Below are 14352 nucleotides of genomic sequence, written 5' to 3' on the forward strand. Positions count from 1 at the left end.
ACACAAAAAAAGAGAACCAAATCTAGTTACTGAACATGTATTTGAATGATACCTGAAAATTATTAATTTCCAGATAGAGATTAAAATAAATCCTCAGACAGCATAGCTAACCAAACTAAATGACTCAGTGTCACAGAAATCATCAAATAAAGCCTGAGAACAGTTCTAACAAGCCCTTAGCTAAACAGGAAATGAGGCATTTACACATAGGGAACAGCTGGTAGAATAAGACCCTTAAGGGCTGGGGATGTGGCTCAAGCGGTAGCGTGCTCGCCTGGCATGCGTGCGGCCCGGGTTCGATCCTCAGCACCACATACCAACAAAGATGTTGTGTTTACCGGAGAATTAAAAAATAAATATTAAAAATTCTCTCTCTCGAGAAGATGGGAGGGGAGGGGAGGGGGGATAGTAGAGGATAGGAAAGGTAGCAGAATACAACAGTTACTAATAGGGCATTATGTAAAAAGGTGAATGTGTAACTGATGTGATTCTGCAATCTGTATTTGGGGTAAAAATGGGAGTTCATAACTCACTTGAAACTAATGTCTGAAATATGATATGTCAAGAGCCGTGTAAGGTTTTGAACAACCAATAAAAAAAAAAAAAGAAAAAAAAAAAAAAAAAATTCTCTCTCTCTCTCTCACTCTCTCTCCTCTCTCACTCTCTCTTTAAAAAAAAAAAAAAAAGACCCTTAAACATACTTCATATTTAAGGTTCTCCTTATCCTATTTTGGAAATTATTAAAGAGGGAGGGGCTGATAGAGAAAAATAGAAAAGAACTTCTTGCTACATCATATGAATACCTGTCTTTGGTACTGATAAGGTGTATGTCTTCAAACACTAATTCTCAGTTCATAGCAACATCAGACTTGCTAGTCAACAAATATGGGTTTATTACCAGGGATTGAACCTAGGGAGCACTTTATCACTGAACTACATCCCCAGTCCTTTTTTTGGGGAGACAGGATCTTTCTAAATTGTTAAGGCTGGCCTCAAGCTTTTGATCTTTCTGCCTCAGCCTCCCGAGTCACTAGGATTACAGGCATGTGCTATCATACCCAGCTCTCAGAAATATGTTTGAAATGAGTCCCATTCTCCAATTTCTAAATACCTCCAATTTTGTCAAAATCTACTGACCAACACTGTATTTAGGATGCCCCGCCACACGAAACACACAGCAATTGCAGGAAAGAAGTCAGTGGGAAGATAATTCTTCCTGTTTCAGTACTACCAGCAACCACTAGAGGGTGAGTTTGTCACACTATTATTTATTCATAACCACCAGGAAGAGACCATTATCTCTGAACTCATCTCATTCTGCGGCTCCCACAGGAGAGAGGAGAACCTATTGTGTGGAACTCTCACAAATAAGACCTTTGTTTGCTCCACAAAACCACTCCCACTGCCACCAAACACTCAAGGTTAGCTTAAGCTGAAGATCTGCCTCATGGTGTTAACAACAACCATTCAACAGTGATTCAAAGGCCCAAAGCATTTAGTTAAAAATAAATAAATAAATAAACAAACAAACAAACAAATAAATAAATAAATGCCATTTCAATATATCATTGAAACAAAATAAATTGGTTATATTAGCTAGAAGGCAACTAACCTGTACGTGAAGAAAGATTTCCTTTTAGTCCAGGGGTAAAAATACAGCATGTTCACAAATATAGGAAAAAGAACTCAAAGGCTATGCACCAAAATGTTAATTGTAGTTCTTTTTGAATGGATGGTGTGCTTTTCTAGGGTTTTCAGGCTCTGTGTTAAGCACCTTTTAATTTTCTTATTATTTTAAGATAAGCAATTATAAAGAACAATTACCATAACCAAATTTTAGTCACCTGAAGAAATCTTATATTTCCTTCTTTTACAGGCAAAGGATCAAGATTCTTTCACTTTACAAATAACAAAGCTGTGTCCAGAAAGATCAAATGGCTTGCTTGAAGCTATACGACTAGTGGCAGAGGTACAACTAACTAGAACTGAGGTTTTTCAAGTTCAGAGCTTTTTTATGCTAATCAACTGCTTCACTGTTTAAGTTTGACCTTGTATTACTCTCCTAGGCCCGGAACAGGAAGCAGCAAATGATCTTGATAGTCAAGCAGGTTTCCAAGTCCAGTGCCATCCTGGAACAAACCCAAGAACCAGGCCCCAAACCTTCTCTATGTCAGCTGCTACAGGGATAGCACAAAATGGCCTAGCCACCCACACCCACCTGGGTCCAATCACTCTTTACTAATGAGGAAGTCAGAAAAGCAGACAACACCCTGGGCAGACTGCTGCTATCTACCCCTGCTCTAGGTTGCACCAGCTGAAGTCTGGTGCCCCTTCAGGAATAAAAGGTGAGTCACATGGGAGTTGGATTAGCTAAGACACCTGAAAGGTAAATGATTCAGGCTTAGATAATGGGGCCTCTACCCCTGTCCCCAACCCAGTTCAGTTCACTATTAACCAACGCTCCCTATACATGAAGAAAGTAAGCACCAAGGCATTTGGCTTTAGAAGGTCATGACCCATACACAGAAATTCAGTAACAGCTGCCAAAGCACCCTCACCATCAAGAAAACCTTAAATTTTTCCTTCTTTTCATGTCTCTTTGTTTGGAAAACACAGTCCCTAATTTATTCTGAAGCAAGATTTGCAGCCCACAGGCCAAACCTGTTTTCATACCACCCAAGAACTAAATATTTTTTATATTTTTAAAGGCTTGCTTTTTAAAACAAAAAACATCTAACAAAGATAACATAGAACCCACAAAGCCTAAAGTAGGTCCCCTGTAAAGGTCTGCCAATCCCACTCTAAAGCATTCTTGAGGCAACAAGGGAAAGTGTCTACTAAACATCAGTCTACTTTCATTTCACCCAAAATTCCCATGGAAAAGTCTGATCCCTAAAGGTTCTTAAAAGTAGAAAGAAAAGCCAGCTCTTTCCCCCATCTTGGAAAGACCCTTTCCTTTTACTCTTGCCTACCTGAGGCGGCGGCGAGGGTCGGAGGGTGTCCCAGTTCGACGGGCAGTGCCATAATCAGACATCATACCGTAATCAAGGTCATCATAGCCCATACTACGCTGGTCATCTTCTAACCCGTAAGGCTCTGGGTGAAAGCGGTGCAGATCCACACTGCTCCCTCCTACCCGAACCTGGGGCTGTGGCCCATAGACATCCTGTCTACTAGGTGCCCTGTAGCCTTCCATGCTGGGCCTATATCGTTCCTCAATGCGAGTCACCCGGGATAGACTGCCATAGTTGTCACTGCCACCTGGATAGCCATCTTCATAGTGGCGGCTATAACCATCAGGAGGGTAGTGGAAGTTCCTCGGAAGGGTAGCAGTGCCTGCTTGGCTCACATAAGGACCAGGTCCACCATTGCCATTCTTGCGGAAGTCACGACCCAAAGTCTGGATATAGTTGTTCGAAACTGATGAGGCATCCACAGGCAGCCCGTCTGGTCCCACAGGGACTGGCTGTACCGTCCGTGTTGTCACTGTCTTCACTACTTTCTTGACCTTCAATTAAGGAATGGGGGGAAAAAAACTACTGAGGGAAATAAGGGATACAAGCTTACTTCCAGACCACTCCAAGAAAAGAAGCAAACCCTAATCTCTAGGCCACTACACTAGAAATGCCTATACCATCTACCTTTCTTCCCATCCTATACATCTGAGCAAGAAAACTGCTCTGGCAATTACTGCTTCTCGGAGAAGCTCCTACAGACCTTGACATGCCCTCTCTCTTCCCAATCCATCAGATTTTCCCATATCACTTTTCCATGTGAAGAGAGATCACTTTCTTTTTGGCATAAGTACAGATTAGTGATCCTTCCTTCACCCTAATTAAGTGCTTAATCTCTCACCTAATACAAACTACAGAAAGACTTCTTCTATTTTCTATTAATGAGACCTTATGCAAATCTCAGCTTACTGTGGTCTCTGTGCGCCGGGTGGTCCCATCATCTGAGGTCTCCACAGAAACAACAGACATGGCTCCTTCAGGGTCCTCCTCTGTGTAAGTCTCCACAATCTGCCCTGGCTCTTGCATCCTGGGGATGGTGCTATATAGAAGATGACTGTGATCCTATATGGAAAAGAGGAAAAGAAAGAAAATACTATTAAACCATGTGTTATTAAGAACCCATCCTAGTTTTAAGAAGCAGAAGGGTGAGGACTATTCATCCATCTTTTATAGACCTCAAGATTTTTAAAGAGAGGTGACTGTTACCTTTCAAAGGTGTACAAAAGTAAATATAATTTTCCCATTCTAGTCATTTAACTAATATGTACCAAGCTAAACAGCTGATAGCCATATTGACACCAAGTGACAAAGGTAGCAGATTTAACTTCCCAATTCTGGTCATCTATGGTTATCTAAATGAATATGAACTATGTTAATGGGCCATATATACATCTGAGTGATCTCTCAAAACGGGCTTATCCAATAAATACAGAACGTTTTTTATTAGGAGGGATTGATCCCGGGGCGCTTAACCACTGAGCAACACTCTCAGCCCTTTATTAAGAATTTTATTTAGAGACAGGGTCCCACTCAGTTGCTTAGTCCCTAAATTGCTAAGGCTGGCTTTGATCCTCCTGCCTCAGCCTTCAGAGTCAACTGGGATTATAGGCGTGCACCACCACGCCCACTCCCCATCCCCCCCAAAACAAATAACTTTTAGGATAAAACAGAAAATCCCTAGAAGACCAATCATTTGACTGACTTTGTATTACTCTAAGGTAAGCCAGAAGGCTTCTAAGACCAACCAGATTTTAGGTAGGATTTTCTGCAAAGTAGAATTATGCCCTCCCTAAAATAGGAATGTAGTACCTGGGATCACATAAGAGGGACAGGGAGGTAGTAATAAAGATCAATAGCCATTAATATTCATTTCAAAACAAAGCTACATATATACTTTGTAGCGCCACCTTTTTACTTTCCTAAATGAAAGAAACTAATTGATGGGTGTTTACAATGTGCCAGACACTTTATGAATTACCATGATGCTCTTATAAGCTGAAGAAGTAAAATGATATGAATTAAACAACCCAGCCTTGAGCCAAAAGAATTACCTGGGGTCCGTTGAGTTTCAAATCTGAAAACTTCTGTCTCTCAAGGTCAGCATCGCCCACAAACCGGCCGTTCTGAAACATAGCCCATGAAAAGACAATTCATTTTGTGGCCTTCCTTTACTCTATCAAACATAAATGTCTTTTTCCCAAACAGGAAAAGGGCTTTCAAGAAGATGTTTGTGGCCTGAAATCCTTGTGTCAGTACTCATAAAATAACCATATTACTTCTTAGCTTAGAACTTTCCTCAAAGTTGGAATCAGGCCTGCAACTCTGGCAGACTGGGTCTTTGGTACATAAAAACCTAAGCTCCATGAGGGCAGAGGGGTTTGGGGGTCAGTTTTATTTAAGGTAGCATCCCTAGTGCCTTACGCAGTGCCTGATACATTATAAGCGTTCAAAAACTATTTGCTGAAATAAAGAATGTTTTGGAAAAGTTTCCCTACATGCAACCTTTTTTAAAATCCCTGAGAATATAAGGAAAATTGAAAAGGCTAATTTAGGGGATTTCCAAAAGTCTTCGTTATTGTTCCCTTCATGCTCTGCTACCATTGGAAACTCCCATTCCATACAGCTTTTTAAAGAAAGATGTAAGTCTCCCTTTCCAAGTATGAAGAATATAGGTACCCCAATTCCCCTCCAAGAATACTAAATTCTCAACATCTTTATCATCAATTATTCCAACTACAGAACACATTCCAAAATGTCAATCTTAAATTGTTCTGTCTTAAATAGCAGGAAATAATCTAATGACATTATACCACATAGAAATACATATTTCCCTGCTCCTCTTTCAATAGAGAACACAGTGAGATCCAGCCACCTTAGGAAACTCTTCTCCCACCCAACTCCCCTTTACATGAAGAGTATAATGCTGAGGGAGAGGAAGTTAAACATTACTTTCAGGAAGAAGGAAAGGTGTGGTTTCATTGCTGAGCAGAAGTTAAAAATAAGAGAGCAAGAGAAAGAAACCACATACTAAATCCTGGAATTCCCCACCACCTCCAAGCCCGAGTCGTCTTTTCAATATATATATCTCATCCCTAGCCCTCTACTCTGGCTCCTAGAAAAAATTAGAAACATTGCAAATATACAGCCTCCTTCAAATTCCTGATTATCCCCAACTGGAATTCTGTCCTCTAGCTCAATCTGCAAGGTTCCTCAATAGGTGGGACCTTTTCTATCTTAAAAATTAAATAATCAGTAAAAAGGACTGTCAAGGCATGAGCACTATTTTGGTTTCCATCCAGAGATGCAGTCTATCAAGCAATGCCCTCCGCCCTCCCCACACACACACACACCCTCAGACAGATTACGTCACAGCAAAGTCAGACTAGATAAACCAAAGGAAACACAAGATACTTCTCACTTCTAACACCAACTCTCCAAAGTCACATCAGAAAGTCAGCCAACGAGAGACCACTGGCTCCTGTGGTTATTTGGGTTAAACAGCAGAATGAAGCTCCCTCTCCAATTCTAACCAATAGAATTAACAATAACCCCTTCCTCCAAGACATGATTTATACAGCCAACAAAAAAGAAGCCACAAAGGCAATATGGAACAGGAATATACAATTTATGGATACAGTCACACCTTCTGAGAACAGAGTGTTCCCTGAAAGGACTGAATGAAGCTGGGAGTACAAGATGCCCAACTTCCCCAACCAATAAGTGCCCATTTACTTTCTTGAATTTTTGATGCCAAGAAAAAAATAATCAGAGAAAACAAGTAATTTGACTATAGCCCCAAACTATACTATCTGCCACGGCATCCCAACCCAGAAAACCCACTCCAACAAAACAAGAAGTCAGATGATGCTTCTAGAGATAAGTCCACCCAACTCAGCACAGCAGCAATATTTCTTATTTCTTAATCAGTATTTAACACCTCTGGAAAAGTTCAAAATGAAGCATGGGCATTGGATAGCCCATCACCGAGGGTAAAGTAGCTTCCCAATAAGGATTTTACCCTCTCCATGACCATGCCAAAGTCCTACCTGCTGGTCTAATGGAGAGAGGGGTTACCTGATGCCGGCGTGTGAGGGTGCCGTTGGCCATGAGTGGGTTGGCATCCTGTGGTGAGACCCGGACGCGTTCCAGTTGCGCCGAGACGTGGCGCCGTTCCTCCTCCAGCGCCCGGGTCAGCTTCTCAAACTGGGCCTCTTGTTCCTTCACAGAGGCCAAGATGCTGGCGGTCGACTCCACCTCTGAGTCGTCCATGAAGGTAAGGGGCAGAGCCGTGGCAGGGCAGGGTAAAAAGGAAGGTGGATCACAGAGGGAGGAGGAAGGAGGGAGAAGGCCCCCCTCACTTCACACTATCGGGAAAGGATAAGAGAGAGGAGAGAAAAGATCACAGGTCAGAGAAGACAGATGAATTATTAATCCCAGAGCCAAAGATGCCCTCTCGTGGTTTTACTACAATGCAGAAAGCAAGCCACCACCAAGCCCGGGGCCCATCACCAGTGTCTACTCAAGCAGAGTCCTTTGCCCACTACCCTCCTCAACAGCCCACCAAAAGTACCTACTGAAAGGAAAGTGGTGACTAGATCTATCAGTAGGAGAAGGAGAATGTGACTAAATGTGGTAATCATGGCATGAGATTAAAATTAGATTCTTTTTCCCTGGAAAAATTTGCTAGTATCAATTTAATGAAAGTTTTAACTGCATGGTACAGACAAGCACTCACTGTCCTTCAGAGCCAAGCCACTTCTAAAACAAGGCAGTACAGATTTTACTTAACCTCTCTCAAATCTGTTACTGATACTGCTATAGTAGGGGCAAAATATACTAAATTAATATGCTAAATTAAAATCCCAACTAAGAAATGTAAATTGGAAAAAAAAATACCTCCCTCTCATCAAAGGTGGAAAGACAATTTAAGTCCTCCATGTTTGGTACATTTATGGATGGGTCTTTCTAGCTTCCAAACTATACTACAATATTGAGGGCAAAATGTGCCTTAACTGAGACGAGACAGTAATGGAAGCACAAAACATAATCTTTGGGGGGTGGGGGGACACTATTTCCTAGGACTTTTACCTCTTTGGGGAATAGGAAAAGGAGCAATAGGCTCAAACTCTTAAAAAGTACACCTTGAAGTAGTTCATATTCTAACTCCTAGATGTCAAAGGCTAGAACTTCCTATGACTCTATAATCTTACAGAAAGCTCTAAACAGATTATCTTTTTACCACTTTACTTGTTCCAACTCGGAACAAATACCCAAATATCTAGATGGTTTCTGTGTGCTGTTTATACAATAAGTGATAATATATCCTTATTATATAATAGCAAGTTGGCCAATAAATCAAGAAGCATTGTAGTCATACTGCTGTACCTAGTTGATTGTCACTATGGGTGACCTTATGGCCAGTCCAAAAGGCAGGTTGGAGGTAATCTCCCCTACTCTCCATTCTCTCATCAACCCCCTACCCCCGTGGAAAAAAGCCACTTAAAAATATTTATTTATTCTTAATAAATGTGATTTTAATACACACCTGTTAAGAGAAGGATCGTAATTGTTTTAACACAGAGAACAGCCCAGTCTAGATTCAAAAAAATCATGGAAGAAGCATCCCAGCCACCACAGCAAGGAGGAAGCAGGATGGAGAGAGCTGCAGAAATATTTGAAAGAAAAATGGAAATGAGAGGAAAATAAAATATGCCCAATGCATAAATACAAGAGAATCAAGGGGAAGTTTGAGGAATGAAAGGCATTAATTTAAAATATGATTTGGATGGGGAGGTTGAGGCAAGAAGATCCAAAGTTCAAGGACAGCCTCAACAACTTAGAGAGGTCCTAAGCAACTTAGCAAGACTTTGTCTCAAAAAAGAAAAAGGAAAGGGCTGGGGATATTGCTCAGTGGTTAAACACCCCTGGGCTCAATACCAAAAAATAAATATATACATTGTGTATGTGTGTGTGTTTGTGTGTGTGTGTGTGTGTGTGTGTGTGTACTGAATGAATGAACTGTAATTGCTTAATGTGACCAATGCCCTTTAGACTTTGCTGTGTTCAGATATCTGGGCTTTGAATGTAGTTTTCATTAAAATATGGAGTCTATTGTCCTATCAAGAGTTCCTCTATTTGCACCTCTATACAGAATCAAGAACTGTTTATAAGATGGATAAAAACCCATTTATCCCTTGTTCCCAGCAATCAAATTGGGGGAAAAATTCCTGTTGGAATGCCCTTCCCCCTTCTTTTCACCCCTAAGGCAGAAACCTCAAAGCCCAGTTCCAGCATGCCCACAAAGACATTGAGAAACCAATGCAATAGTAGCAGTGGGGAAGACAAGTGGAGACTAGCCTAGACTGAATCTTTTGCTTAGGTTCTGTTTCCCACGCTCCCCAGAGCCCCACCAAGCACAAAGGATTGGGCCTACTTGCCTTAGAGTGTATGCAGCATTCAGCAAGCAAGAGTCCCCAGAGAAAAATGATAAATAGGTGCCCAAAACTCTTGAATTAATTCATTCCCTAAATCAGAAAGAATACTGCCCCCCCACCCAGATATGAACTCCCACAACCACTTATCAACTCCTGTTCTTCCTTTGAGTCCAAAGCCCATTGCCACTTCCTCACATTCCCACCCTACATTTTAACAGGCCACTCAAAGGTCTTTCTTATAATAAGTATCCTTATCATTAAAAACTGTTCCCTTTCCATCTCTATTTCTTCATTTTAAACACTTGCCCTTATCCGCTATGTACAATGACCTATGAACTTCCACACCAAGAAGACTCCACTTAAGAGAGATTCTTCCAGTTACTGAGCTTGAACGGCGCCTGCAGTGCAGTTACCACTCTGGCAACCTCTGCCCTGTAATCTTCCTTGCCAATAAAAGCCCAAACAACCACTACATGGGGCATACAGAGACAACACTCCCTGCTGCAGAAATTGTTTGTTATCCTGCCATAAATGGCTACTTTTTGCCCCCACAACTTAAACTCAGAAAAAGGGAGTTAGGAAGATAGGAATAAGGTAGGTCAGAAAGCAGTGTCTGGATAAACATTAGCTTCTCCCATCTTCATAATTTTAAAGCTGACCAAATTGAAGAGGACAGTACAGCTGGTAGGAAGAGGTCAGATTCCTAGGTCTAAAAGCAGAAAATTTTTCTATTTGAAGAGGGCAGAAGCAAAGGCTATGTTGGACAGAATACAACTCAGAAGACCAGTCCCAGTCCTCACTCTGCCACTCGCCAACAATGGCAGTTAAGTCCCTGCCACATACTCATCTGTACAATGCCAGTTATCACCAGCCCAATGTAACTCAAGAGTTGCTATGCAGATTCGGTGAGATAACTGTTATACAAATGTGATGTACTAAGTTGTTTCAAGAGTTAGTTTCTGTCTTCCAATTACATTACTTCATGCTACTATCTCAGCTCCAAACTATTTTGTGAAGTAGTAGATTAAATTAACAATTAAGATCATAGCTGAGGCTAGGTGCAGTGACCTACATCAGTAATCCCACTGGCTCAGGAGGCTGAGGCAGGAGGGCTGCAAGTTCAAGAGCAGCCTCTGCAACTTTGTGAGACACTGTCTCAATTAAAAAATGAAAAGGGCCAGGAAGGTAGCTCAATAGTAAAGCACCTCTGGTTCAATCTCTAGTACCCAAACAATGGATTACCCTACTCAATTTTAGAGGTCTCACCTAGACCAGTGTTTCTGGGACAGAGGGCACTTCTCTAGTGCCTGGCACTCATTACAGCATTACAAATCTGTTAATACCAAGTTTTTTATTCTCTATTCAAGGCCTTACCAGTATTATTACGAAGGAAAAAAGGGAATGTGAAAAGAACTAACAATTGCTGAATGCTTCACACTTATTATCCTGGCAATCCTAATAGTAACCACAAGGAACTAAGTTTGATTGCAAATTAGAAAACAGACTCAGGTGAAGAAATTGCCCAAGTCCCCATAGTTAATAGCAAATTTTGAATTTAAACCCAGGTCTCTGCCATTCCCAAGCCTACATTCTCTTTCTACACCACGCTGCCAAGTCCAAAAAGATATGCAGTATAAGATACATGAGCGAGGGCTGGGGTTGTGGCTCAGTGGTAGAGTGCTTGCCTAACATGTGTAAGGCCCTGGGTTCAATCTTCAGCACCACATGAATAAAAAATAAAATAAAAGGTATTGTGTCCAACTATAACTAAAAAATAAATATTAAAAAAAAGATACATGAGCAAGCCTCTATGCCCTACAACTACTGAGAGCTTTCTTCCTAACTATCAGAAAAATAGGGGGAAAGAAGATGTTTCCATTTTTCTTTAGAATAAAGATTATTCCTTTTCTACATTAGAGAGGGGAAAAAATGAGGAAAAAGAAACGAGTGGGGACAAAGAATAATGACATTGAGCAAGCTACAGAAGACCAGTCTTGCAACTCAGAAATTTGATGACGTTTCTTCTACAAGCCATACACATCATAAAAAGATAATGCTACAAACCAGAGCTGCAAACCATTAACTGACTTTGGCTGGTCCAACACCTTTCTAGTTTTGCCACTCAATGTTTCCAAAGCGTTCACTTTAAAAAAAAAAAAAAAAAAAAAAAAAAAAATCAAGGATTCCTGATGTGAGAAGGGTGGCACATAAAATGAAACTTGTTTTTCTCCTAAGATTAATATTTCCTAAGAATAGTCAGCCAGCTTTATGATTAACAAGTTTTAGATCCTATATTACTGGATCCCATCCACATTAGAAGGCCTACCTGTTATTACCCAGAATCTACAGCAAGATTCCCTCATTCAAGCAGTGACAATGATAAAAGTTCACTCTCTGCTGTCAGAACTCCAAACCAAAACAAGTTAAATTGAATCGGTGCCCAGAAGGCCAAACAATTAGACAATACCAAACAAATAATAGGGCAAAAACCAGTCATCAATAGCACAGTCCCTGAAATGATTTGTTCTATTGTAAACCAGCTATAGAAATATAATTTGGAATTATGATTCTTAAAGGTTAAGAATATAGGTTTTGAAATCTGACTGGGTTCAAGTCACAAACCTAACACTTATATAATATCAGACCAGTACCACCTATTTTTAACCTCAGCTTTCCTGTCAATGGAGAAGTAAAAATACATAGGATAACTGTGAGGATTAAATGAGATGATTCATGTAAGTTCATAGGAAAAGGTCTTAACACATAGAAAGTTATTAATGTTACTACTACAAATACTTCTATAAAACACAAAGGACTAGAATTTTGGTGGTGTTGCAGAGTTTCTGAGTAAATCACACATCTCGATATGCACTTCTCATTCTATAGGAATTCTTCACACTCTCAATGGGAAAAACAAAATAACACTCCAGACTAGGAGTCAAAAGACCCAGGGCCTAACTACTGGCTCTGCCAAAAACATGCTAGGCAATCTTGAAGAAGGTATAGCCCCTGAAAGCTTCAATTTTTATTACTTAAGTCAGTCAGGGTGGCACACATCTAACCTCAGCTACACAGGAAGCTGAGGCAGGAAAACACAAGTGCAAGGCCAGCCTCAGCAATTTATCAGGGCCCTAAGAACTTAGTGAGACCCTGTCTCAAAATAAAAAATAGAAAGGGCTGGGATGTAACTGAGCTAATTTATTTCCCTTCCCACCATGCAGTTCACATAAGTACATCCAATGATGTGACCAGATTTAGACAAACAAGCCTTTACTGGAAGAGAAAGAAGAATTTGTCTTAAGATGAAGAACTCTAAACTTCTTTTGAGTTCTTGGGACAGAAATTTTATTCTCTGTAGCCAATCCTAAAGGTAGTTCTCCTCCTTTCTTCTTATTTATGCATTATAAAATCAAACCAATGCCATAAATTTATGCTTTTCCTCTAAATGCAACGATAAGTAAAATTTCACTTCCACTGTCTTCTAGGCATATAAAGTAGTTTTTTAAACAAAATGCACTGAATCTCCTTCTAAAGACTACCAATCAAGGCCAGATGCAGTGGTGCATACCTGTAATCCCAGTAGCTCAGGAGGTGGAAGCAGGAGGATCGAGTTCAAAGTCAGCCTCAGCAATTTAGTGAGGCACCAAGCAACTGAGACCCTGTCTCTAATAAAATACAAAGCAGGGCTAGGGAGGTGGCTCAGTGGTGGAGTGTCAGAGTTCAATCCCCAGTACCCCCCCCACATACACACACACACACACACAAAAAAAAAAAAAAAAAAAAGAATACCAAACAAGGCCTGGGGTTGTAGCTCAGTGGTACAGCACTTGCCTAGCATATGTGAGGCACTGGGTTCAATCCTCAGCACCACACAAAAATAAATATAATGAAGTTATTGTGTCCATCTACAACTAAAAATATTTTTTAAAAGCCAATCAATAAAATATGGCCACTGTAATACTACAGAACTGTATGTGACAACATTTAAGAAAGAAAGGATCTGCTTCAAAATTCAAAATTAATCACTCTTGTTCAATCACAAATACACACAGAAAATTGCCACTTTGTTTCTAAATCAAAGGAATATATTTTGTCAAGTTTTTTCTATGGCTCCTTATCAGAAAGAGTTCTTGTACCTGAGTCCAAAGTCTAAGTACCCACCCTCTGTTCTCACTTGATGTTCCACCTTCTGAAGCTCAGTCAGAATAATTCTAGTATTTCACTTGTCGACTAACTTCTATGCTAAACTCAAGTCTCTGGGGCTGACCGGCATTTAGATCTAAAAGGGGTAGGGGTGCTGGGTTGTGGCTCAGTGGTAGAGCGCTTGCCTAGTCTAGCATGCATGAGGGACTGGGTTCATTCCCCAGCACCATATAAAAAACCCAAATAAACAAAATAAAGATGTTGTGTCCATCTACAACTAAAAATATTAAAGAGAGAGAGAGATGGGCATGGTGTTACAAACCTATAGTCCCAGCTACTCAGGAGGCTGACAGGAGGAATGCTTGAACTTGGGGCTTAAGGTTGGCTGGGCAACACAGAATAACCAAAAAAGGTCTAGAGAGAACCCTGCTCACTTCACAACCTCATCTCATTCAAGCACTACTCAGAGCAACAAAACCTATACTTCAGAAATGGCCTTGTCTTAGCAGTTTCTGTGCTAAGTTCAATGCCAGCCTGGGCAACACAGCAAGACTCCACTTCTTCAAAATGATAATAATGAGGAGGAGGAGATGGTGATGAAGATCATGGGTATGATGCGCACACCTGTGATCTCAGGTACTTGGGAGCCTGAGACCCTGTCTCAAAATAAAATAACGTCTATCAGTGTAGAGCACTTGCTTAGCATGTTTAACGCCCTGGGTTCAATTCCCAGCACCACATAAAAAACTCCTAGCTAAATG

At 40.7% G+C, this 14352-nt stretch overlaps 1 protein-coding gene across 12 annotated transcripts in view; it reads right to left on the reverse strand.

The window, feature by feature from the left end:
* The window catches only part of Ctnnd1 (catenin delta 1), a 50690-nt gene that overhangs the window by 14389 nt on the left and 21949 nt on the right, over positions 1-14352 (reverse strand). For 7 of the 12 annotated variants that reach the window (XM_026406480.2, XM_026406481.2, XM_077798070.1 and 4 more), the window contains 5 exons: positions 8560-8676; positions 7089-7378; positions 5066-5137; positions 3924-4076; positions 2973-3508 (listed from right to left, as the gene is read on the reverse strand). In XM_026406480.2, the coding sequence (XP_026262265.1) occupies positions 2973-3508; positions 3924-4076; positions 5066-5137; positions 7089-7283 (956 nt within the window). In that variant the 5' untranslated portion in view covers positions 7284-7378; positions 8560-8676. Of the gene's footprint in view, positions 1-2972; positions 3509-3923; positions 4077-5065; positions 5138-7088; positions 7379-8559; positions 8677-13016; positions 13036-14352 lie in introns of those variants that run through there. The other 5 variants (XM_026406484.2, XM_026406482.2, XM_026406490.2 and 2 more) reach the window with 3 other exon arrangements.

Source organism: Urocitellus parryii, chromosome 4 (assembly GCF_045843805.1).
Source record: "Urocitellus parryii isolate mUroPar1 chromosome 4, mUroPar1.hap1, whole genome shotgun sequence".
In the NCBI taxonomy this organism is placed as follows: Eukaryota; Metazoa; Chordata; class Mammalia; order Rodentia; family Sciuridae; genus Urocitellus; species Urocitellus parryii.